General features: G+C 48.5%; 1 protein-coding gene across 2 annotated transcripts in view; it reads right to left on the bottom strand.

Moving 5' to 3' along the window:
• The window catches only part of Afap1 (actin filament associated protein 1), a 109771-nt gene that overhangs the window by 5342 nt on the left and 81528 nt on the right, over window positions 1-22901 (bottom strand). Inside the window, exons 10-15 of one of the 2 annotated variants that reach the window (XM_034508766.2) lie at window positions 19146-19357; window positions 17354-17499; window positions 9535-9652; window positions 6616-6882; window positions 4444-4558; window positions 494-658 (exon numbers count right to left, since the gene is read on the bottom strand). In XM_034508766.2, coding sequence (XP_034364657.1) covers window positions 494-658; window positions 4444-4558; window positions 6616-6882; window positions 9535-9652; window positions 17354-17499; window positions 19146-19357 — 1023 coding nt within the window. The remainder of the gene's footprint in view (window positions 1-493; window positions 659-4443; window positions 4559-6615; window positions 6883-9534; window positions 9653-17353; window positions 17500-19145; window positions 19358-22901) is intronic. The other variant, XM_034508765.2, reaches the window with a different exon arrangement.

Genomic DNA, 22901 nt, shown 5'->3' with positions numbered 1-22901 from the left:
AGTACACATTTCTAGACACCGCTACCCTGGCAGCTATCCTTGTTCTGCCCCTCTTTCAGGGTTACTACCATAGTCCTTTTCTCTGGTCCTCAAACCCAGGTCAGCCTTGCTCTCCCCAGGTCCTTCTGAGAACAGAGAGCTGCTTGACCTTGGCAGAGCTCTAAGAAAACTTCTCAGCCCCCTTGGCTGCTTCCTCCAAGAAGCCGGACTGAGTCACCTCAGGCAAGGAACAAAATCTGCCAACCTTGGCTGTCAGCGCCTGAGGCTGAAATTGCTGGAGTCTCACTGTGCAGCTGTGGTCAGGAAACAGTCCCTGCCTATAGTGGCACCACTGAGCCAACCCTGTGCTGCCCCGGGCTCCCCCCACAAAGCCAGCACCCCAGGAGGCAAGGCTAAAGAGGCAGCCTTGGCCAATGGATCTGGGGTGACCTGAATGGAATCTGGAACTCCAGCAGACACTGGCACATGGACCATCAGGGCCAAGTCCCCATACCTGCATTCACTTCGATGGCAGCCCTCAGGTCCTTCCTTTCTTTCCGGAGCTGTGCCAGCCTGTTCCGCAGGGCCTCTTTCCTCTTCAGCAGTTCTTCCTCTTTGGACTGTAACCGCTTGGCATCTGCTTCTACCCGGTTCTTACCGTATTTGTACTGCTCAGCATCTGAGCAAGGGGCACAGAGTTAGCTCAACCAGAGGAGTCGGGCTGCCAGTGCCTGTGGCTCGGCAGCTCTTGGGGTACCACAGAGCTGCTCCCGGCTAGTCCTAACAGGCTAGCAGCCTTGGAGCAGGGACTCCCAACTTGCCTCAAATCCTCTAATACTTTGATCTGCTTGTTTACAAATGGAGACAGAATACTGAGGAGTCCCTTCCATGTTCCTCCCATAGGGCATCGACTTTCAAATAATTGTCAGTAAGGCTCAGAGTGAAGATTCTGGAACCTGGCAAGACAGTGACCTGGACAGTTCTGTCAACTTGACATAATCTAGAACCATCTGGAAAAAGAGTCTTAAGGAGGAATTACCTAGAACAGCTTGGCATGTTGCCATGTCCATGAGGGAGTGTCTTGATTATTACACCCTGCATTTTTACACCCTGTGGGTGGCACATTATCATGAGGCCCTGGAATGTGTACAAGGGGAGAGACCTGGCTGAGTGAGTGCTGGACATCAGGGAGGTAACCATGTATTTTTTCTCTTCACTCTTGACTGTGGATCAGAAGCCACTGGCTTCTGTCAAGCACCTGCCTTGACTTTCCCAGGACACACTGTAACCTGTAACTGTGACCTGTAACTGTGACCTGTAACTGTACCCTGTAACTGTGACCTGTATGTAACTGTACCCTGTAACTGCAACCTGTAACTGTGAAGTAACTGTACCCTGTAACTGTGACCTGTAACTGTGACCTGTAACTGTCAGCCAAAGAAACTTCTTCTTCCCTACATTGTATTTGTTACAGCAAAAGAAATGAAGAAGCTAGAACTGCAATGTGTTACTGTGTTACTGTCGAAACAACCTCTAGAGGGGCTGGAGGGATGGTTAAGAGCACTGGCTGCTCTCCTAGAGAACCAGAATCCAAGACCCAGCACCCATGACAGCTCACAATTATCTGTAACTCCAGTTCCAGGGCAACCAACACCCTCTCCTGCCCTCCTTGGTCACTAGGCATACGCATGGTGCACGGATATACATGTAAGCAAAAAACACACAGGAAAACAAAGCCTCCTAGAGTTTATGTAGTCCTTTCTATCTGCAATGCCTCTCTTCACTTCCAAGTCTGTTCTTAGCCTTCTCCTGGCTGAAGGGAGGACATCTTCTTGGTCTGAGATTATGGGGGAGGGGAAGCTTCTCCAGCAAATAAAATGACAGAAAGGCAGCACATGGTGCTTGGAGACCCACTATTTAGAGGACAGTCTTGAAGCTCCATAACCTAGAACGGATTTCTTCCTTAGTTTCTCCTCCTGTGAAATGGGAATAAGAGCAGGCCATTCACAGATAGCTATAAAAATTCAATTAATATTTATAAAGCACTTAAAGTAACTACCCAAATGAGTCCTGTATAAATAGCTGTTAAAATTTAATGACTGAACAGTGAATGTGTAAATAAGTAAATGCTTTGGGGGAGACCTAGAATCCTGGCCACCCCACATAGCAGTTCACATAGTATTGAACCCAGGCCCCATAGTCTCTTCAGCCTGGATTAGTTTCAGGCTGCAGTGTGTTATTGTGGGGAAGTCAAGGCAGGAACTTATAGCAGTCAGATAGGAATTCAGGAAAAACCTCCCTGGAAAAGATGCTGAGGGCAGGAGATGCTCACACAACCCAGAGTTTGCTGCTATCATCTCTATAGTTGCTGGACCATCCAAGGGTAGCTGGACCCTGACTGTCTGTCTGTCACTGCCCATCTGCATGTCTGTCTGTTTCAGAGTAGAAGCCATGGAGGGACAAGGGCTGCTGTGTGCATCTTTAAAAGTGGATGCATGCCCTAACACAGATAACTATGTGATAAGATGCCTGGGGTGGACACTCACAGGCAGCCCCCATGGCAATCAGTCATGACTGGCTTGTCAGTCTTGCTCACGCAGTGCCTTGCTTGAGCTGGCTCTACCATTGCTTCTTCAATAATGTGCCCTATTCATGGAGATGTGTGCCCTTCCCATGTCCAGTGAGCATGCCTTACCTCACCAAAAAGACCTCCACAGAATGACATGGCCTGATCCTCAGCTTAAGAATAACTACCCTCTCTTGTGAAACTGAAGCACTTCTAGAAAATTCCATGCTAAACTGTGCAAACTCCACTGTCTAAACCAATATGTCCCCCAACAAACCTAAAGATGACAGCTTATAAATTCCCCCTCCCCCCAATTTGGTCCCCATGCAATAAACTCTATACAACTGTAACACGATTGGCTGAATCCTGCAGAAGTGCAGGATGCAATTATTTTTCTCTTTTGTTTCCATTAGATGTCACTAAAGTTAATAAAACATTCCCTACAGAAGGTCCCACCAGATACTGGAATAAATCATCCATAAAATAAAGCGAGCAGAGGGCCGTGAGAAATGCCAGGCTGAAGGAGCCCGAGTGGGATTCAGATCTTGCTTAACAAGGCATTTTAGGCCGACGCATCCCTCTGACTCCTGCACCTCCCTGAATGAACAACACTAAGAACAACAGTGTGAGCACACCCAAGATATCGGGGAATGAAATTACAGAGAGAGGGGACTAAGGGAAATCGGTGACAAAGAGAACCCAGTCTGACAGACTCCTGACACGCCTATTTGAAATACAGGTTTGAAAGCAGAGGTGTAGACAAACTCCTCTTGAGAACCCAAAGGTTCCCTGGGGCCAAAGCAGCCAAATGTCGCTGAAGTCCCAAAGCTCATCCATGCTTTGACCATAGAAAAAGACAGCCTTTTTGTGCCCTTGTGCACTCTGACTCTACACTGGATGCCAGCCACATGTAGGTCTGAGGCCTTTTCTCTCCTGTACCAAGTAGGAATGGAGGTTCCCAGGTGAAGCCTTACCCACTATCACAGAAGCTGATCTATCAGCTGCATGGCTGCAGACTGGGTTCAGGAAGGGATCCCAAGTAGTGGTGGCATGTCATGATTTGGCATGGACACTTGCTTGGACACTGATGGAGGAGCTCCAGGACCTGCAGAGCCCCACGCAGTCCTTATGCCTGCCTTTCTAAGCTGGCATGATCTCCTCACTGCATCCCCAGCAACAAGTGAGCAGCCTGAATAAGTCCCACGGGCCGGCTGGCTGAGTGGGAGACCGCCCAATGCGGTTGGATAGGGAAAACGCAAACTTGACGCCAGCATACCCAGCTCGAGCTGCCTATGGAGGAGGGCTGCTGATCTCTGAGGCAGGCTGTGTCTCTCTCTGCACAGCTGGCTCTGCAGTATGAAGCCTGGCCTACACATGTCCTAACTCAGTGGCTGGCCTACTGTGAGACCTCTGGCTGTCCTGTACTACCCGGGGGCTCATCCCTCATTTGCATAATGAGGTGCATAGCACCAACACTAACTACACAACTGTGGGAGCCAGCAGGCCTGGAAGGCGCTGGCTGTAGCAAGGCCTCCTGTGCCCTTGAGCGTTTGGGGGCTTTGGTTTAGGTGTCCAGCATCACCATTCCTACTGCACATCTGAGAGATGAAGGGGGTGTATTCAGTTTACATGATTTGTCAGTGGTGTTCTAGGGACAAAAACTAGAGTCTCCTGGACCACAGGCCCAGTGGCTCATGGTTGAATGCCATACCAAGAAGCCAAGCAACACTTACAGAGGCTGGGCTAGAGATCCTGGCAGGTGAGGAGAGGGATGGGGAATGCACTCTGCCCCACCTCCCAGCACCCCTAAGGCTGGCATCTGCTGAGGGAGTTGCTCAGTCAGCACTGAGTCTGCAAACTGCACCAAAGCAGAAAGAGGAGCCAGAGGGGAAACTCACTTGATGCTGTCCGTTTCACACCACCTGCAGATTCCACCTTTTTTTGCTGGCTGCTCGGAGCCTTTCCTTTTACAGGAAGCCCATTAGATGATGCTGGAGGTTTTTTGCTCTTCAACTGTTGAAACACACAGAGAAAATTAAAAAAATAATCGAACAAAAGCACCCCGTTGCCAAAAGTTATTTCTTTTAGTCTCTGATTCTTAAGTACAACCTACTGGCATGGTCAAAGAGGACAAAGAAAACCAATTTGGTTTCCAGTCCCTGGGCTTCTCATAGACCCTTCCCAGCACTGAAGGCTGGATACCCAGGACTACCAGGAAATCTGCAGTGGGAGGGATATTATGTTTCTACTGGGGCCTTAAGTGCTGATAAGAAAGCAGCTCTGAGTGACCATGTACAGGTATGCAGCAATACCCTCTGAGAACCTGTGAACCTGTATTTCTAGAGCTAAGTCACTTTCCCATAAGGGGACTGCTCCTAGTGGAAGGGCCTGGTTCTGCAGGGAGGTTCTGGCCCTTAACAGAGTGATGTGATAATGAGATACATAACCTCCTTTCAGATCAGATGCTTCTGAGGAAGGATGCAAAAGACACATATATGGAAATAGCATAAACATAAACAAAGTAAGCCTTGACCGGATATAAACTTAAAAAAATCCAACGGTCCTCTGCTCACCCAACTTCTGCAAGCCACAGCTTCGTACCTGTCAGGTGACACTGTATGCCAGGCATTGAGCAACACAGAGGGAACCTGACACCCAGACCCTGTCATTCTCCTCCCTACCCACCTCCCACTGCCTGCCTCTCATGTTGGGGGCCCAGTGTGGAGCTGTATAAAGATCTAGCTGTAATTCTGGCTTGTCTCTCAGGAGACCCTGAGCTAGCCCTTTGAAACTTTCAGAACCTCTGCTTGCTCACTTAAAAAAAAAATGTGAAGACACTGGCACCTCCCACAGAACTCTAAGTGACACTGCACATCCATGCACAAGATGGCATCCAGGTACTCTCTGGAAGTGTACGTTCTCGCAACCAACAGGGTCCCAAAAGAATGGCCACACAAGGGTGTGACGCGCAAAGGCACTAGAATTCAGCCTGGGGCTGTTTCCTATTTGTAGCAGAGACTAGGGTAAGCAGCAGTGATAGCACCACCCTGTGCATCACGTGATATCTGACTAGCCCGTGTATTGGGTGATACCTGACCAGCAAGGGAACGATCCCAATGCACAGGGGGCAGATTTACTAAGCTCACCAAAGACAACTATGCTACCAGCAAATGGATAGATACATAGGTGGGCCATAATGGCCCGAACTGGGAGGGGATCCTCGTGAAACTGTAGAGGCCAATGGTTCTCAGGCTGGTCATTCAGCCAGGGGTCCATACCCCTCCCATCAGGAGTCATACTCTCTGGGGGTGGCAATCTGCAAAGCTGTGCTAACACAGCAAGCCTTCTGTGTCTGTTCTGACAAAACAGTGTCTGGAGGTGTGACTGTGAGTCACTGCTACCTGGAGGCCTAGGACCCTGCCTGGTACCTGTTATTTTCTTAAAACTGCCCAATGAGTATAGCAGAATGCAGAAAGGCTGGCCTCTTGCTTTCTCTTTTCAGTGTCCCTAACTGAGGTACCCAGGACTCCGGGCAGAGTCTACAAGAGTCTCCAAATGAAGAGTACACGCGATTCAAAATTCCTGGAAGCTGTTAGTGTCTGCTCAGGAATGCTGGTGCATGCCACAGGGTGGAGGAACAAGAGTTCAGCCTCAAGTCTATCTGCCACTCAGAATCAGAGCCTTCCTGTCACACAGGTACAGGGCACACGTCATCCTCTCCCTAACAGCACTCTGGTTCTCGGCATGGCGCTGGTCATATTTAAGGACAGGAAGCAACCACTCCCTGGGGGCAACCCTTGCTAACTTATACCCAAGGTAGAATATATTAGAGAAACCTGGCATTCCAGAATTTTCTGGAAAGTGGCATGGCCTCTTTTCATAATCTCTGACACAGTTCTCAAAATACTGGGGAATTCTAGGAGACAAACTGGGAGCTGGTCACAAATGTGTCTCTAGTCCCTCCGTGGCTAACTGTGAAGACTACGTTTCACTTTGGTGTGCGAGGGACGGTGAGCACATGGTCACTGCAGACCCACTGATGTTGAGGAGTTTAGGAACTTAGTCTGTACCTGGGAGTGCAGCCCGAGAGACGCCCTCCCCACAGAAGAGGTGTTAGTGACAGATGGGGAGCAGGGTGGGCTGCAGGAGGTGGGGGATTTGTAGTGGTTAGAGGACAGCCTGTCAGTAGGTGGCCGAGATGCCCTCCGGTCAGCAGGAGAGGAGCGAGCAAAGATTGTCGGCGATGGCAAGTTATCGTAGAGGCCCGCGTTATCATAAAGCACCTCTTCCACGGGGCCTCTGCTCCCACAGCCTGGAAAGCCGCCATCCATGTCCCACTGCAACACACACAGCCTGTTTGTTAGCGGCCAGACGAGAACAGAGAAGGTCAGCACTGTGAGATGTTAGCAGCCCCCCAATACTCCTCATGGCCACACACACACAGACACATACAGACACACACAGACATACACAGACACACACACACAGACACACACAGACACACACACACAGACACACACACACAGACACACACACACATGCACGGCAGGCACGTCTCCCACAGCTGTGGGCTGCGTCATAAGAACCCCTTTGCCTTTGGAGTCCTAGGAAGATTTCTCTGTCCTTAAGTTGTTCCCAGAGTCACTGGATCATGACGTTTTTGTTTTGTTTTTCAAAAGGAAGCATGCTGAGGTGGCATTACCAGCTCTAGGGGCCTGGAGTTTGAAAGTTCCCTGGTGCACAGGAAGTGAGGTCAGGGGAGCTGGGCAGAGCCTGGAGCTCCCTCCGTGCTCCACAGGAAGGTGTGTGAGATCATGGTCAAGAGCCATGGCACCTGCTGTGCTCTGCACACACTGGATGATTTATCACAGAGTCTCCTTGGAAATCAGGGGAAACTGAGGCAACAGCAGCTCACACAACCAGGGAGAGGCAGAGCTGGCCAAAGTCAAGCTCACGGCCACACAATGTGCTGTCAGAGAGCCTCAGGCTCTGACACAGGAACATGACCAGGACAAAGAGCACCCCAGGCTCATCTCTGATGCCCTTGGGGCCAGCAAATTCACCACCAAGGTCAACACAATCTAAGTCCTGCACTTGAGCATTCTCTGAAGAGAATGTCACAGCCCAAAGAGTCTGCTGATGACAGAAGCCAAGTCATCACAGGATGCAGCCTTGGATGGGACAATGGCATTGTACTAGCTGACGACCTGAACAAAGAGTTAACAGCTCAAAGCCACGTCACAGGACACAGGGATCCCAGAGCACAGGCATGAAAGTATAAAGAAACCCCACATAGGCAGTGCCAGATCCCTTTAGGCTTCAAAGGTCTTTGTAAATTGCCTGCATTATAAAAAGAAATATTAATTCATAGATTCTGCCCATCTCAGCCTGTTCTTTATGTTCGCCTTGTGCGCGCCCTCCTGCCAGACTGTAATTATAGCCCTTTGTTATAAAAATAGGAAAGGCCTAAAAATCCCAGGGTGGGGGTGTCTCCTCTGCAGCCACATCAGCGTCTATTTTTGTGATGCTGGGGACAAACGAGCAACCTAAAACAACGTAGAGATGCCAGAACGGAGCGTTTCACAGTGACAGCCACGCAGGTCCATAATGATCTGTACTTGACTCTCATTTTCCTAAAATAGCAAGGATCGAGTCACATGGGAACCCTTAGTAAACAGTGACAGAAATCCCACAGAACTTTCTAGAGTGTGTGTGCAGAGTCCTTTCTAAAAAAAAAAAAAAAGGAAAAATGGAAGAAAAAAGAAAAGGGATGCAGAACAAATTAAATTTCTGACACGCTGAGCATTAGGGCATAAAGCTTAGACATTAATGGAATCCGGAAATGAAGCCTCCAAAATGTAGTCACAAGGTAGCAGAGGCCTGCACGCGGGAAACAGGCTAAGGAAGCCCAGAGCATACATGTGAGGAGGATGCAGTGCAGAACTGTTTATTTCCAACTGCACATCAAACCATGGGTGAATCTGGGGAGAAGCACTGGGAGAACCTGAGTTAGCATAGTGTCTGGACTGTCCAGGTGACAGGGACAAGTGAGCATGATGTGACTTATCAGATCCTCACTGTGTGTGTGTGTGTGTGTGTGTGTGCGTGGTGCATGGATATGTGGAGGCGTTGTCTAAGGCCACAGGCGGGGAGGGGCAGCTCACCCTTGAGGGGAGCCTACATGCTGGGGTACAGAAACAGGGCTGACACAGTGCTGCTGGTGTCTACACATTAAGTGGAGGCCACGTCCCACCTTGAGAATGGTGCAATAGCCAGAATGGGGTGGGAATGAGGGTGGGAGCTGGGGACCACGATGATACAAAGGCTGAGCTGAGAGTCCTGCTCACAGCCCTCACCCGGCAAAGCCCCTCCCTAAGATCTGTCTACAGGGTATAGGGCAAGGACAGAGCACCACACCAGGAACTCTTCCAGTGCACCCTGGCTCCTGCCATCAGAATATCGGGGAAAGGGCGAAGTCTAAAACATCACCTAAGGTCGAGGAACCCCTAAGAAACAAACACGCAGGCTTCTCTCAGTACAGGCTTCCCACGCACGCTGTCCCACACCTGCTCACTGGGCAGGCAGAGCCAGGAGCCAAGTGAGTGTGCGGCAAGGCAGCAATGTGTGGCACTGCTTCCGGGTGATGGTGACTGCAGCTGTGTTGGGCAAAACTAATCAGGGTAACTTACCCTGCACTGTATCTGACTTACCCACACTGTAAAACGGAATGTTCTTCCAGCTCCACCTATTTATTCTAATTTAACCCATGGTCTTCTAGCCAGCCTCTTGGATACTGAGCTGTACATGTTGATGACAGATGAGCTGTCTACTAGGGGTCACATGACCTGATACTCATGTCAGAGACGAGGGTTTGGGGGATGTAGTTTAATTCTCCATCATACTAGATGAAAAATAGACACTCCAGGACAGACCTGACCAGCAATTTGTCAACAACCAAAACTGACCATCAGCTCTTGAAGGACACTCACCGATCCGTTGACACAGGGGACGTCATCATAGTGTAGTGCTGTCCCACTGGGATGAGCATAGCCATTGGAGAGGCTCCCCAGATATGGGCTAGTGGACACTGCCCGCCTGTTCATAAAGCTGAGAGAGAGAAACACGCACATGTCAGTTAACCAGCAGGGCCTCTCTGAACACTGATGCAACCAAAGGCTACGTCAGGCCCTTAGGCAGCAGCACATGCCATCTTAAAGGGACTCGGGCCAATCCTCACCCAGAGCAAAGACAGGCCCCAGCACAGACTACGGATACCATATATGGGGACATACAGCAGCACCTACAAGTGGAGGGAATGGGACAGCCACCACTATTTTCATTATGACAGGGAACGCATGCAGGGAGGGCACAGGAGCTCTTTCTGACAGGCTGGGCATCTCATAGCTGTGAGCCAGTTTTGTTCTGTCTGCAGAGTCTGGCCATTCCCAAAGGCAGGGAACAGCATGGTCCACACCACTCCCTGGCCATCTTTGGGATGTTTGCAGTTGTTCAGCAAACACTCAGAATCTCTGGCAGCCACAGAGCATACCTTCAGCTGGTCCCGGCTCTTCTGAGGGCACTGTGGGTAACCATGCTAAGGCTTCAGAAGCCTGTGCTGCTGGGATACGAGAGATGCATGATTGGGTTTTGGTTCCTGCTCTTGGCCAGAGCCCCTAAATCCTTAGAATTCCCTGATGATAACAGGAGACAGGCTGCCTTTGCCCATCATAATGAACTGCTTGCCGTCCCTGGCAAGCCTGGAGGATTTGCCAGTAGCTAAGGAAACAGCCATATGATCACAGTCTGGGACTTTCTACTCCGAGATGACAGGGTGGAAGAACTTCCAGAATGAAGGCATCAGGAAGGAGATTCACCCAGGGAAGGTACTACACACAGAGGCGTGCACCCAGAAAGAAGATGTACCCAGGAAAGGTGCTTACTCTGGGAGCATACTGTATTCAGGGAAAGCATTCCACCCAGAAAAGTCACTGTACCTAGAGAAGGCATGTACCCAAGGAAGGTGCTAGATCCAGGGAGAGGGCACTGTAACCAGGGGAGAAGAGGAAGCCCTGGTCTCCCATAGCTCACACTCTACCCAAGAGCTTCAAACTGGTGGATTCCTAACACACCAGTGACCTAGCAAATGAACCACTTCCTGCGGTCTAAGGAGGTCTGTGGGGTGGTGAGGATCTCAGGTTAACATCCGCTCTGTAACGAGCATCAGTGGCAAACTGGGTTTGTGAATGACATCTGAAGGGACAGAGCTGTTGATCGCCAGGACTGTGTCAGAATAGTGGCTCCCTGCCAGAGTCCACAGAGAACTACGGTGTCACCTGGTGTGAGAAGACCCATACCTCGTGGCCAAAGGTGGAGAACAAGAGTCTGCACCTTGGAAAAGGGCAGTTTGCTTCTCCTCCCTGTCCTTGCTTCTCAGAGAGCAAGTGCACATCAGCCTGGCATCTTACTACCCAGAGGCTTCCAAAGTCACCAAAAACAATCAAGCGAAACACTGTCTAGGACAGGCTGCATGCACCAGACTCCAGCTCTGCCCCCTGGCTCCTCTGGCTTCTCCTTCCCGGCCTCCATGGTGTCAGGAATGCTCTGGAGCACCTCAGTCCCTTCCGCCTCTTCACTCTGCCTACCTGGAGCACTGCTCTTCCCAACCGTGTGCCTGGGGAGATGGGGTAAGGGTGTCCTTCCTTGACGTTAAGAAGCCCCTTCCCTCTTCAGTGCTGACTTTCTTCTGTGCCCCAACTTAACCTATCCTGTACCTGCTCCTTGTCTGTCTCCCCCCACTAGAACACAAGCTTCTGGGGTGTTCTGTCACCCCAATTTCTAGAGCATAATGAGAAGAGATGGGCTTGTTTCAGGACAACTGTGAAAATCTAGGAAGAAATAACCAAGGTAGAATTTGCTCCTAACTGGGGAAACTTAAATCACGGAAAGTTAAACACAAATGTATTCCCCCCAAAACTGTTCCTCTGAGAAAAGTAGCTTGGGGCAACACAGCCAACTGTGTGGCTGTGCACAACCTAAGGCCACACTCTCACAGTGCATTGCTGCCCCCTGCTGGAAAGCACGGCTCCTCCAGCAGACCAGCATTCTACACTTCTTAGCTTATGGACATTGATATAATGACTCTATGCTAAGTCTGCATCAAATCAAGTGTAGCAAAGTTAAATGTACAGGAAGGAGGAAACTCAAGAAGAAAAGAGCCACTGGCCACTTGAAGTTGCTGCATGTTTCGCATGCGCATGTAAGGCATCGACCGAATGTCTCAGTTGAGGGACTATCTGGGACCGTTGTGAACGAGACATGATAAATGGAAGAATGGCAGGATACCAAGTGTGCCTTCACCTGCTGGCGCTGAGCACGGCCACTGCTAACCGCTCAGTGCTGCATGTGTGTGCACAGAACTCTTTCTCCTCCTTAGAGCAGGAACCGCATACTTGCTTTACAGCGTCAGGCACTGGCAACCTGCCCAGGACTCACACTTACACACAGACATCGGGAAGATCAAAGACAGTCACCAGAGCCCAGGTCCCTAGCTGGGCACATTTCCGATTCCTTCAATGGAGATGTTTGAAGAATTCAAGAAACATGACACACATGTGTCCTTGTTGGCAGAAGGCCTCCCCTGGCCAGAATATCCTAACGTCTACAGAGAGGGCACAGGCCAGTCAAGAGAACTCACATGGAGCCAAGAGTAAGCAGGGGCTTCCCGCTCCCCTCTGGCACTTTTTCCAAAGTGACTTTCAGCCAGGTGTGTAAGCAGAAATGAGTCTGACTCTAAAACGTAAGGGTATCCCAGGGAAGGCTATATGCAAATTCAGGGACCTGAAGATGGTGGCCGGGAGGTGGCTCTCCCCACCCTGTCCCCCTCTAGTCAGGCAGATACATATTACCACCACCACACTCTGCTGGGCCTACAATGGGAAACACTTGTGAGAGCTTCAGGGGAAATGCCAGGACACTGTCCTTCTGTCACGTGACCCACAGCCGTTGGTCAGCCCCAGGACATGTCACGGTGTCCAGCGCCATCTGTACCCCTGCATGCCCATCTGCATGCCCATCTCCCAGGACAATCCTACAAGTTGTTTTTTTTCTCTGTTTCCTGTTCCTTTTCAAAACCTTACTGTCTTTTTTCCTCCAGTCAGACACAATTGCTGATAATTTTCATAATCATTTGGCAAAGACTCACCACATGGCCGCCAAGTTACAAAAAGCGAAAAATTAACTTAATCGCAGGCCATCTATTGTTTGGCAAGCTGCCATATTTTGAGGGCTGTTTCCTTGTTCAGTCTCCTCTCTGTTAAGTTTTATGGGAATGTTTGGCTTGAAAACTGAAACATGAAAATTAGCTTTATTGCTAGCTGACATCCCTAAAAAGATTTTAATGAGGTTAAAAAAAAAAGGATCCTAGGCTAAGTTTATGGCATGTGCCTTTTTAATGAAGAGTGTTCGATACAGCGACTTGCATTCCTTTCTCCAAGATGTGACCACCCTACATTTGGTTTAAATTAAAATTCTGGTCAGTTAAAAAGGAAAAACTGAGCTGTGTGTGGAGGCAAATACTTTTTCATTCAGGGTTTCTCCTGAATGTGGTGATCTGCTTGCTGGTTAGAGTTAACAGACTGTGAGTTTTGAGGATTTTAGTAATTTCCACATAAGCACAGCTAACAACTGTTAACAGATCAGGCTGTGGAGACTTCACAGGGTGAGGTTCCCCACTTGAGTGCCTGCCTTGACTTCCAAGGTAGACTGTGAGGTGAGACTCTAGGCTGAAACAAACCCCTTCCTCCTCAAGAGGAAACCCTAAGATGGTTCTACACCCCGTTTTAACAAGCGGTTTGTTTTCTTGGTGTTCAGATTTTTTTTTTTTTTTTTAGATCTATGCATACTCTAATATGCCTTTTGCCAAATGTTTAAGTGATAGTTTTTTTCCCCCCCTGTTCTGTAGGCAGCCACTTTGCTGGAGTGATGGTTTTCTTTGTCATACAGAATCTTTCTCATTTAAAATATCTATAGGAGTTAAGTAGCAAGGGACTAGGGGTGCCAGGGGCGGGGGAAGCTATCCCAAAAATGGGATATAGAGTTATAAAGTGAAACTAGAATAGAAGAATTAAACAGGGAGGGGGAGGGAAAGATGGGGGTAAAAGGAGGGGATATGGGAGGGACGATTAATACTAGAGGCCTTTTGAAAAGCCACTTGGAAACCTACTACTGCAGAAGCTTCCTGAAATATATAAAAGGAATTTAAATGAAGACACCATAGAGAGACAATGCACCAAGTAAAACCCCATTTGCAGGAATGGGTTACATCTTATTGAGTCTTTGGCTGATGGGGTCCCATAGCCATCCCAACATTACAGGCAATGTTATTGGTTTCCTCCACAAGCTGATGGTAAGACACTATTGCTGAAGATACCACTTACTTAGCCCATCAAACCTAGAGAAACAGAGCTGGTGCCCAACAAGAAGTTTTACAGCTACTGACTGGTCTCATAGTGCTGTGTGTACTATACACACTGCAGGAGGGGAAACAAATAACCATTAACATAACCCAGGCACAAACCCTACTGACCCACAATAGCAATTATGTTCTATATTATAATATATTATTATATATTATGCAAGATACACCAGTGCAGTAATGGCACCAATGTCATTGTAGTGACCAGTCATTCTTTGCCTGATGTTAGGGCACACTCCATAAGATGGGACTCACACCTAACACGACTACTGTGGCTAAGAACCCCAGACTAAATAGGTCCTAGGGGGAGACAGACTACTATCACTCTGATAAAGAAACAGCAATAAAATGATTCCTAATGACATACTGTGTTGCTCAACCCTCGTTAGAGAGGCTGCTTCTTACAGTAGGTGGTAAGGAGCACAGATCTACAACTAGACAATATGGAAGGAACAAGAGACTTTGGAGACTCAGTCCTAACCCCTCCAAGGTTCCGGGATCTATGAGGAAGAAGAGGCCAAAAGACTATAGGAGCCAGAGGTGGTGGGTGACTCCAGGGAAGGAGTGTCTTCCAGACACAACAGGACAGATACACATACGAACTCGCAGAGACTGTGGCAGCACACACGAGATCTGCACATGTTCACAATGACAAAATCCCAGCACTGAGAAGGAGAAGTAGACACAAAGTCCCACCACAAACCAAGACGCTAATTGTGCCAGGTATGGTGGTACACACCTTTAATTTCAACACTCATAAAACAGAGGCAGGTGGATCTCTGTGAGTTTGAGACCAGCCTGGTCTACATGATGAGTTCCAGGGCAGCCAAAGATACAGAAAGACTCTGTTTCAATCTCCATCTTCCCAAATTAAGCTATTTGCAACTAATACCTGTTAGAAAAGGAAAGATCCATTTTTCTGCAATGGAGGGTCACCAGGCATATCACCCACATTCTAGGCCTGGCCCCATGCCCAGGAGTAGTTGCCAACACAAAAGGATCCCAGGCTTTTTCATATGTGCTTCTGTTGTTGTTATAGCCTGGGGTTTGTCTTTTGGGGTTTATTTTCTTTGTTTTGTTTTGTTTGAGGTAAAGATAGAAAAGAAAACCATTAAGCTGAGTGGTTGGAGGGTCTGGGAGGAGTTGGGGGAGAGGAAAGAATACAATAAAAACATTTTAAAATTCTTTTTTAAATGTTTTTTTTTTTTTTTTTTTTTTTTTTTTTTTTTAGAAGGGGGTCAGATACAGAGAGTGACTTAAGTGTCTAGGTGCATGCTGGCATGTCATAGCTGGCCCAGGATGCACTGTTCATACTTCCTAGTAGTAGGGACTCATGGCTGGTCTCAGCTCTTCTGTGAAGAGTTCCTGTCAGCTACCTACTAAATTTAAAGAAAATGTGAGAAATGTACTCATTTAAAAACAATAATCATAGGTCTATCATAGTTCATCATAGTTAATATATATTTGTGTATAAATGTATACATACATTCACATGTGTGGGGGGCGTGTATGTGTTTGTGAAATTTTTCCAACATAAATAAGGTGTTGCTGATTTTCAGGTCATAAATGTCTCTCTGAGATTGGTAACTGGGTTCCTATTCCTGCTTCTGTACCCAATGGCCACACTGTGCTACTTGGGTGACATATGTGGGGAAAAGCAGCCTCACAGGATATGAATCTGGGAGAGAGGGGCACATACCCACAGCCTCTTAGGTAGGTAGCTGTGGACAGTCTTAATGAGTGGCAGTCTCTTAATTAGACTCTGTGCTCTGACATGAAGGCCACAGAATAACACTGCTCTAGGGACAGGCCTGCTCCTGTCACCATCACCACTGTGGCCCCACTGTGTGAATCTCCACTGTGCACACCAGTAGTCCCACTGTGTGAATCTCTACTGTATGCACCAGTGGCCCCACTGTGTGAATCTCCACAGTACACACCAGTGGTCCCACTGTTTGAATTTTCATTGTACACACCAGTGGCCCCACTGTGTGAATCTGCCACTTTATCATCAGAAGGGAGTCACTGAGCTGGGGAGCCATTGCGTACATAGTGCTTGTACGAATGTGGAAACCACCTTCTGGGTAAGCCTCCCTTCACTGGCTCAGAATTAGTTAATTGCTAGGGGAAATGGATCCATTCTAAGGTTATGTTTGTCTGAAAGGCCCAACGTCTATCAGTTATCCTATTTTCCTGAGACATGGTCTCATGTATTCCAGGATAGCCTTGAACTCACTATGCAGCAAAAGATGACCTTGAACTTCAGATCTTCCTGCCTCTACCACCCATATGCTTAAATTAGAGATGTGCACCAGTTTATGCGTGCTGGGGAGTGAGCTCAGGGCCTTGGGCATGCTTGGAAAAGCACTGTAACAACTAAGCTCCATCCCAACCCATTGATTATCGTTCAAGGTAAAACCAGGAAGCTGGGAATGGCCGCCAGGTGCACTGGCAACCCACTGCCTGGAGCTCCTCCTTGTAGCTGATGTGTGGCTCTGCACCCCTGGGCCATGTGGGATTCACTACAACACACCGTGGCCACTGGAGTTCTCTAGCCCAAGGCTACCCCAAATATATTTGACACTCCCTACTTCCAATGTGTGTAAAGGGAACGCATGCCAGGGGCACAGTGCTGTGGAGAGACCTGTTCACAGCTGGGACAGCAGTCTGTGTCAGAGAGTGAGAAAGGAGAACACATCTCAGGCGACCATGGAGAAAAACGCTCACCCTGTGGAACAGCTGACAATGCCGAATCCCCACATGGGCTGTGGACCCTGCAGGATCTGCTGCTACAAAGCCCTCATGATTACTGTGCTCGGGAAGCATCTGGGCTCAAAAATATGCTTTTGCCCGAAGTAGAATTATTTGTTACGACTCAAATTTAGAAAGTGCTACACTGACAGCTTTTGAGATGTTGGGCCTTGTTTCAGCAACATACAGAAGAATCTTCTCTGCTTCCTAGAAGACCTCTGTCACAAGTGGGTGGGGCACAACAGCTGCTCACAGGGCAAGCTCAGGGCTACAACTCATGGTGTAAATAAAAACAGCCACGATCCCTTATAGTGTCTGGCTGCAAGGGCAGAGCTAAGCAGATGTACAGGGATCACAGGGCCCATGAAGCCAGTACAACATCTTCAGACAAGTTTGCCAAGGCCACTCTAGCAGAAATCCCAGAAGGCCAAAATGACCACCATCAGGGTCATCAGGGATAGCACCTCACCAAGGAAAAGTCCTCGGGTGTGCTTCTGGTCTGCGTGGTCACTGAGCACCTACTGTCAAACAGAAGAGGAATGTGGCTGAGTTCAGGCCTTCCACAGGTCATGCGTGAGTCTTACCAGAAGGTCTGTTTCGCTGTCTGAATGACATTTGCTGACATCTCCACATCTATGTAGTCGTAGTGCAGGGCTCCCGGGTCCGTGGAGGACCCCGTCTCAGCCAGCAAGATGCCAATCCATCTGCCCATGTCTTCAGAAGAGGATGCCTGGCACGGGGAAGAGAGACAAAGATGCATGTCAGGAAGGGAAAGAGAACACGGAGGCCTGAGTGTGGATGAGAAAGATGCCAGCCTCATTGTCTGAGTGAGAGGATTCGCTTTGTGTTCACACTAGGCTGGAGAGCCAGAGGGTACAGAAAAATTGTAGAAAGAGACTTAAAATTTGAGCCACCAAGATGCCTCCCCATTACCTGGGAGAGGGCACCAGGATAGAAGACACAGAGATTTACAAGAGTAGTTACACCTGAGCCACAGCAAGTTGTAAACTGTGCTGAGGGCCTGGCCTGGAGAGCGTGTGGGCGCTCTACCCCATGGCCCCCAGGGTCCTAACCTGTGCTGTAGCCGGTGTGGTATGTGACTGCAGGCTTGTTCCTCTTATCTGGATATTATTGGAGGCAACTTATCTCCAAGTCCACCGCATCCCTGCAGGTGTGATACTTTTCTGTGGTTTTGACTAGCTGTGTATACCGTTTTTAATGTTTTTCTCAGACTACCTTTAAAATCATGCTTATTAAAATGTTAAGCCATCCTTGTTAAGTATTTTTATAGGCAGTTAAGAGGCCAAGAGAAAAAATACACTTGGCTACTTGCCGTCAGATCAGCTGAGAGCTAGGGGTTGAGAGAGCATCCCAGAACTGGATAAGCCATGTATTATTGCATGCGACCACCAGGGGGCACAGTCATCCTCCTGGTCCCTGAGACTATCTGGGCCAGTGCCTGAGTCCTACAGGGACAATGTAAGGTCCCCACCAAACCAAAAATAAACCAAACAAAAACCTACTGTGACAACAATTTTGAAAATAAGTACCCACATACTGAAATTCAAGATCTTGTTGACTGCTTGCCTGGACACCTTGACCCTGGTCAGAGCCCCATTACCCATACCACAGCCATTTAAGACTGGGCTCTGCGTCTGGTGGATAGCACGCATGTCAGCCACTGATCCAAGCCTAACATAGCCTCACTTCTGCTGACCTCATGGCATGAACACACTGACGTATACCCTGGAAAACACAACTCTTTAAGTCTGTGAATGTATGACGTGCATGTATATCTTAATCATACTAAGGATAAAGGGGGAAAAGAGAGAAAATATGTCTGGAGTAATGGCAAGCAGAAAAGAACAAGATGGAAGATTGGTGAATTATCCTATAAGGCAGCCAAGCAGATGATAAGGGACGCAGGTAGTCATGGGCTTGCAGCTCAATGACCCCTACCACAGGGTGTCAGGGGCCCTAAAATGTAGAGAGCTTTCCAAAGGACAAGTGAAGGAGACGGTCCCCATGTGCCTCAGTAGCCTATGCTTAGAAGTATTTTCATGGAGGTTGTTTTCTCCCCACAGTTATTGCCTGCCTGGACACTCTGAAAAGTGACCCATTATTTGGAGCTAGGCATTGAACTGTGGCAAGCAAAGTTGTCATGCATGACGCTCTTGGAAGCCTGTATTGTCCCTGACTCTCCAAACGAGAAACCCAGAAGACAATGCAAAACCGAATTAGCCAAGGGAGGGAAGGGGCTAAATCAAAATGAGTCCCTACAGGGAGCTAAGGTCTTCTGCAGAGGACCTAATTAATCATGGTGTTGACAGAACCTGTGTACACTTCTCTGGATAGCAGCCCCAGGGAATCCCATACCTCTAGGACAGCCACCTCCTGTCCGTTTCGTAGCAGCCGGAAGGTCAATGGGTGCTTAGAATCCAAGCCCGGAATCACCTCACAGCCACGGAGAGGGATGGAGACGATGTGGGTCTTCAGGTCAGCCCTGTCTTTATGGAGAATGAGCTTGCTGTCCTTTACTCTGCACCAGCGCTCCCGCCAGCGGCTGTTAGATAGCACATTCAGATAGCCTGCAAGGAGAGGGTGCTACAGCTCAGACTCCCGAGGAAGCCACGTCCCTTATCTCTGCTCTTTTACAGACCAGGAAAAGTGTCATGCATGAAACACACACTCACACCCAGGTTTCAAATGCTCACACCGGGAGAAGAGTCATTATTACACAGCTAGCTTTCAGTGGGACCTGGAGGCTCTTCAACAGACAGAACCTGTTTCACAGTGTGAGGATCAGCTTCGGCTCCTTGGTTTCTACAAGGGAACCTGGAAACCACCTTGAGACAGTGACAGTGGACGTGGGGTGGCTAGAAGCGGCTGACAGCTGCCTGCATGCAAGGGACGAGAAATCGCATGCAAAATGACCCAGCTGCAAATGCTGTACGCAGAGCATGGGAGATAGGATAAAAGTATCTGAAGATGAGAACTCTCCAGGAAGTGGGAGGCCCGGGGAGTGGTAAACTCCCCAGCGCTGGATATGTTCCAGCAAGTGATGGAACGTGGCTGGTATGAGCTCCCCACCCACAGCCCCGAGGCCTCCTCCTGGTCTCTAGGTTCCATCCCTGCTTGTGGAAGCAAGGGCTTCATCTCATGGAGAGACTAATCCAGATGAAGCCTGACTGCCTGAGTTCTGGATCTGTACGGCGATGTTTCTGGTGATTTTTCTGGTGTGTCTGGAATGATACTGTATTCAGTGTGATGTCACATGTGACAGAATTACAGGGAGGATTATCCCCTATGAGAGAAAAATCGTCAAACACACACACACAAAATGACAATTTGAGACTATCATAAACATGAAGCACAAATTTCTAGAAATTTTTCAAGGCATAAATTGGAGGTTCCATGGTAACTCTGGCAACTGTGGCAGTTGTCCTACTATGGCCTCCAACTGTCCCACTGTGCACTCACTACCTCTCAGAGATTAAGAAAGGATTAGACAGGGAAAGGGTGACCAGCAGGTGAGAAGGGAAGTGGAGAATGCTGGGTGGTGCTTAGTCTCTTCCAGTTCTCCCACATATACATACTCACAGGCTCAGTGCCCAGATAAAAGTTTGTACCTCTCTGATGAATATTTTTTTCAAGATATTGCGCGATGACTACCAACATATGTAAAATGTGAGTCCTCATGTGGCTTTGGTTCTCCTGTACCCACACACTCTGAAGTGCATCTCTAGCTAAACAAAGACTGACATTTGTCATGAAGTCACAGACACAAAGCCTGTGAGCTCCAGAGCAGGGGACTCGCTGCTCTCTTGTTGTCAGGCATCTTTTAAACGTTTTTCTCCAAGGGCCATCCAGGAAGGAGAGGGCAGATGTGGGGTATCCTACCAGAGGCCACAGTCAGACCTGATCCCTACATGAAATCAGAGACAGATAAGGGACATTATTCCCAATACAGCTACAGGCCTCACCCGAGAAATAGCAGTTAAATGATATTGGGGTTTTTTTTTTTTTTTTTTTAAAGGCTTTTAAAATATAGATGGAACCGTTCTGATTTATTACTGTTTTAAAGGAAAGAAGGAAAGCCCTGCTTTAAAATGCAGTCAGATGAACATCTTACTAGAACTGTTCGCTCTGTGTTCTGACAGCAATCAATCATGCCGAGAGCCAAACGCTGGACTTCTGGGTAGAAGTCACCTGTGTCAACAGAGCCTAAGTGTTTTCTGAGCACAAGCCCACAAACAGGATGGCAGGAAGCCCTCAAGTAACTTGATATACTCTGTAGACAAGGATCACACAGGCCTGGATTGTTTAACCACTGTTAAAGAGTCACTCTCCATGGGGAGTGGAGGCACACGCCTGTGATCCCAGCATGCAGCAGGGAGGGTCAGCGAGTTCAAGGCCAGCCTGGGCTATATAAGACCCTATCTCAACAACAACAAAAAACAGAAACAAACAAAACTAACCAGTGTGGTACACATATATTCTCAGTACTCAGGAAGTTGGATACAGGGCTTCAATTCAAGATGAATCTACATGACACATGAAGACCCTGCCCTTAAAAACAAAAAGGCTCAGCCGGCAGTGGTGGCACATGCCTTTAATCCCAGCACTTGGGAGGCAGAGGCAGATGGATTTCTGAGTTCTAGGCCAGCCTGGTCTACAGAGTGAGTTCCAGGACGGCCAGGGCTATACAGAGAAACCCTGTCTCGAAAAACAAACAAACGAAAGAAAAAAAGAAAAGAAAAGGAAAGGAAAAAACAAGAAGGCTCTGAACTCTAGGGCATATGGGCTTCATGGAGCTGCCAGACAGGGACAGGACGAGTCCTGTGCAGGTCTGCTGAGCTGCCCGTGGCTGGGCCTGGCAAGGATTAGCGATATAGAGGCACAAGGCCCTCCAGTGACCGCACTGTAGAAAGCCTCCAGCAGACAGTCTCAGACACCAGCCTGGGCAGAGCAGCCACACCGGCTCTTGCTCCTCCTCGCTCCAGATGGAGTCTGCCCACAGTCACCAGATACTTTCCCAACATGTCAGCCAAAGCAGAATGATTGCATGAGGCAGGTCCTCCCTTCATTTAGAGTATGACTTCATGGGACATTACCATATTTTAATACATTCTTGGGATTTAAGTTTCAGAAAGAGAGAGAAACAGGAAACTCTCAGACATGTTCATGGCTGTGTTTGTCAACAGGCCTCCATGGTACCTCACTTTCCCAAGAAATGGTTCCCAAGTTTTCATTTTCTTGGCAAGGTGAGCAAGGCCAGGCAGAGAATGCAGACCTCTCCAGGCTGGGATCAAGTCAAGGGGTGGGTCCCAGTCTTGTACCTACACCCACTGCCCTGCTAAGGATATGTGCCAGAGCCGCCAGCTGAAGTAGACATCTGCCACCAGAGGGCGCCAGAGTGCAGCCAGGACCTTAAGGCCTGGACCTGGACTGGCTTTGAGGCTTCCAGAACAATTATATGAGGATTTGTTGTTTTATTTTTTTTTTTCCCTTGGCTTTTATTCTTTTTCTATTTTTTATAATCTCACCTATGTTACAGCAATGTGCTAATATATCTTAAAAACTGGGTAATTTCTGTTTAATATTTTGAGATTCTTTCCCCTCCAAGTTCTACAGAAAGAAAGACAAGAATAAACAAGGTCCACTTTGAATTTTAAAATTAATTCAGCAGGCCTCAGAGTCTACTTTTTCACCCGAACCTGGGCAGGGCTGCTGTGCAGATGTGTTTCGTTGACATTAAAGCACGGCAGGTGAAGAACAGACAGTGGCAGTAACATGGGCGCTCAGCCCCTGCCCAGTTGCACCCCGACTCTACAGAAACCAAAGAACTGTTAGAGTCCATGTTCCAGACAAGCAGCCCGAACCCCCAAAGCAATGAGTGGCTCTGCCAGCATGTTCTGAGCCCTGCGCTGGGTGATGGAGACACTACAGAGCAGTGTCATAGTCTAGCAATGCAATGAGGCTTGGCCAAGTCTGAGATCCCAGGTGGGTAGCAAGAGAGGGTCTTTATGCTTGCACCCAGGATGGTGTGACTAGGGTAAGGTGCCTGTGTGGAGTGAAGCGGGGAGTAGACAGGAGGAGAGGTGGAGGGAGGGTGCATTTCCAGATCTCACA

This window comes from Arvicanthis niloticus, chromosome 7 (assembly GCF_011762505.2).
Source record: "Arvicanthis niloticus isolate mArvNil1 chromosome 7, mArvNil1.pat.X, whole genome shotgun sequence".
Lineage (NCBI taxonomy): Eukaryota > Metazoa > Chordata > Mammalia > Rodentia > Muridae > Arvicanthis > Arvicanthis niloticus.
Note: the sequence above shows the minus strand (reverse complement) of the source record. Positions and strands in the feature narration are given on the sequence as shown.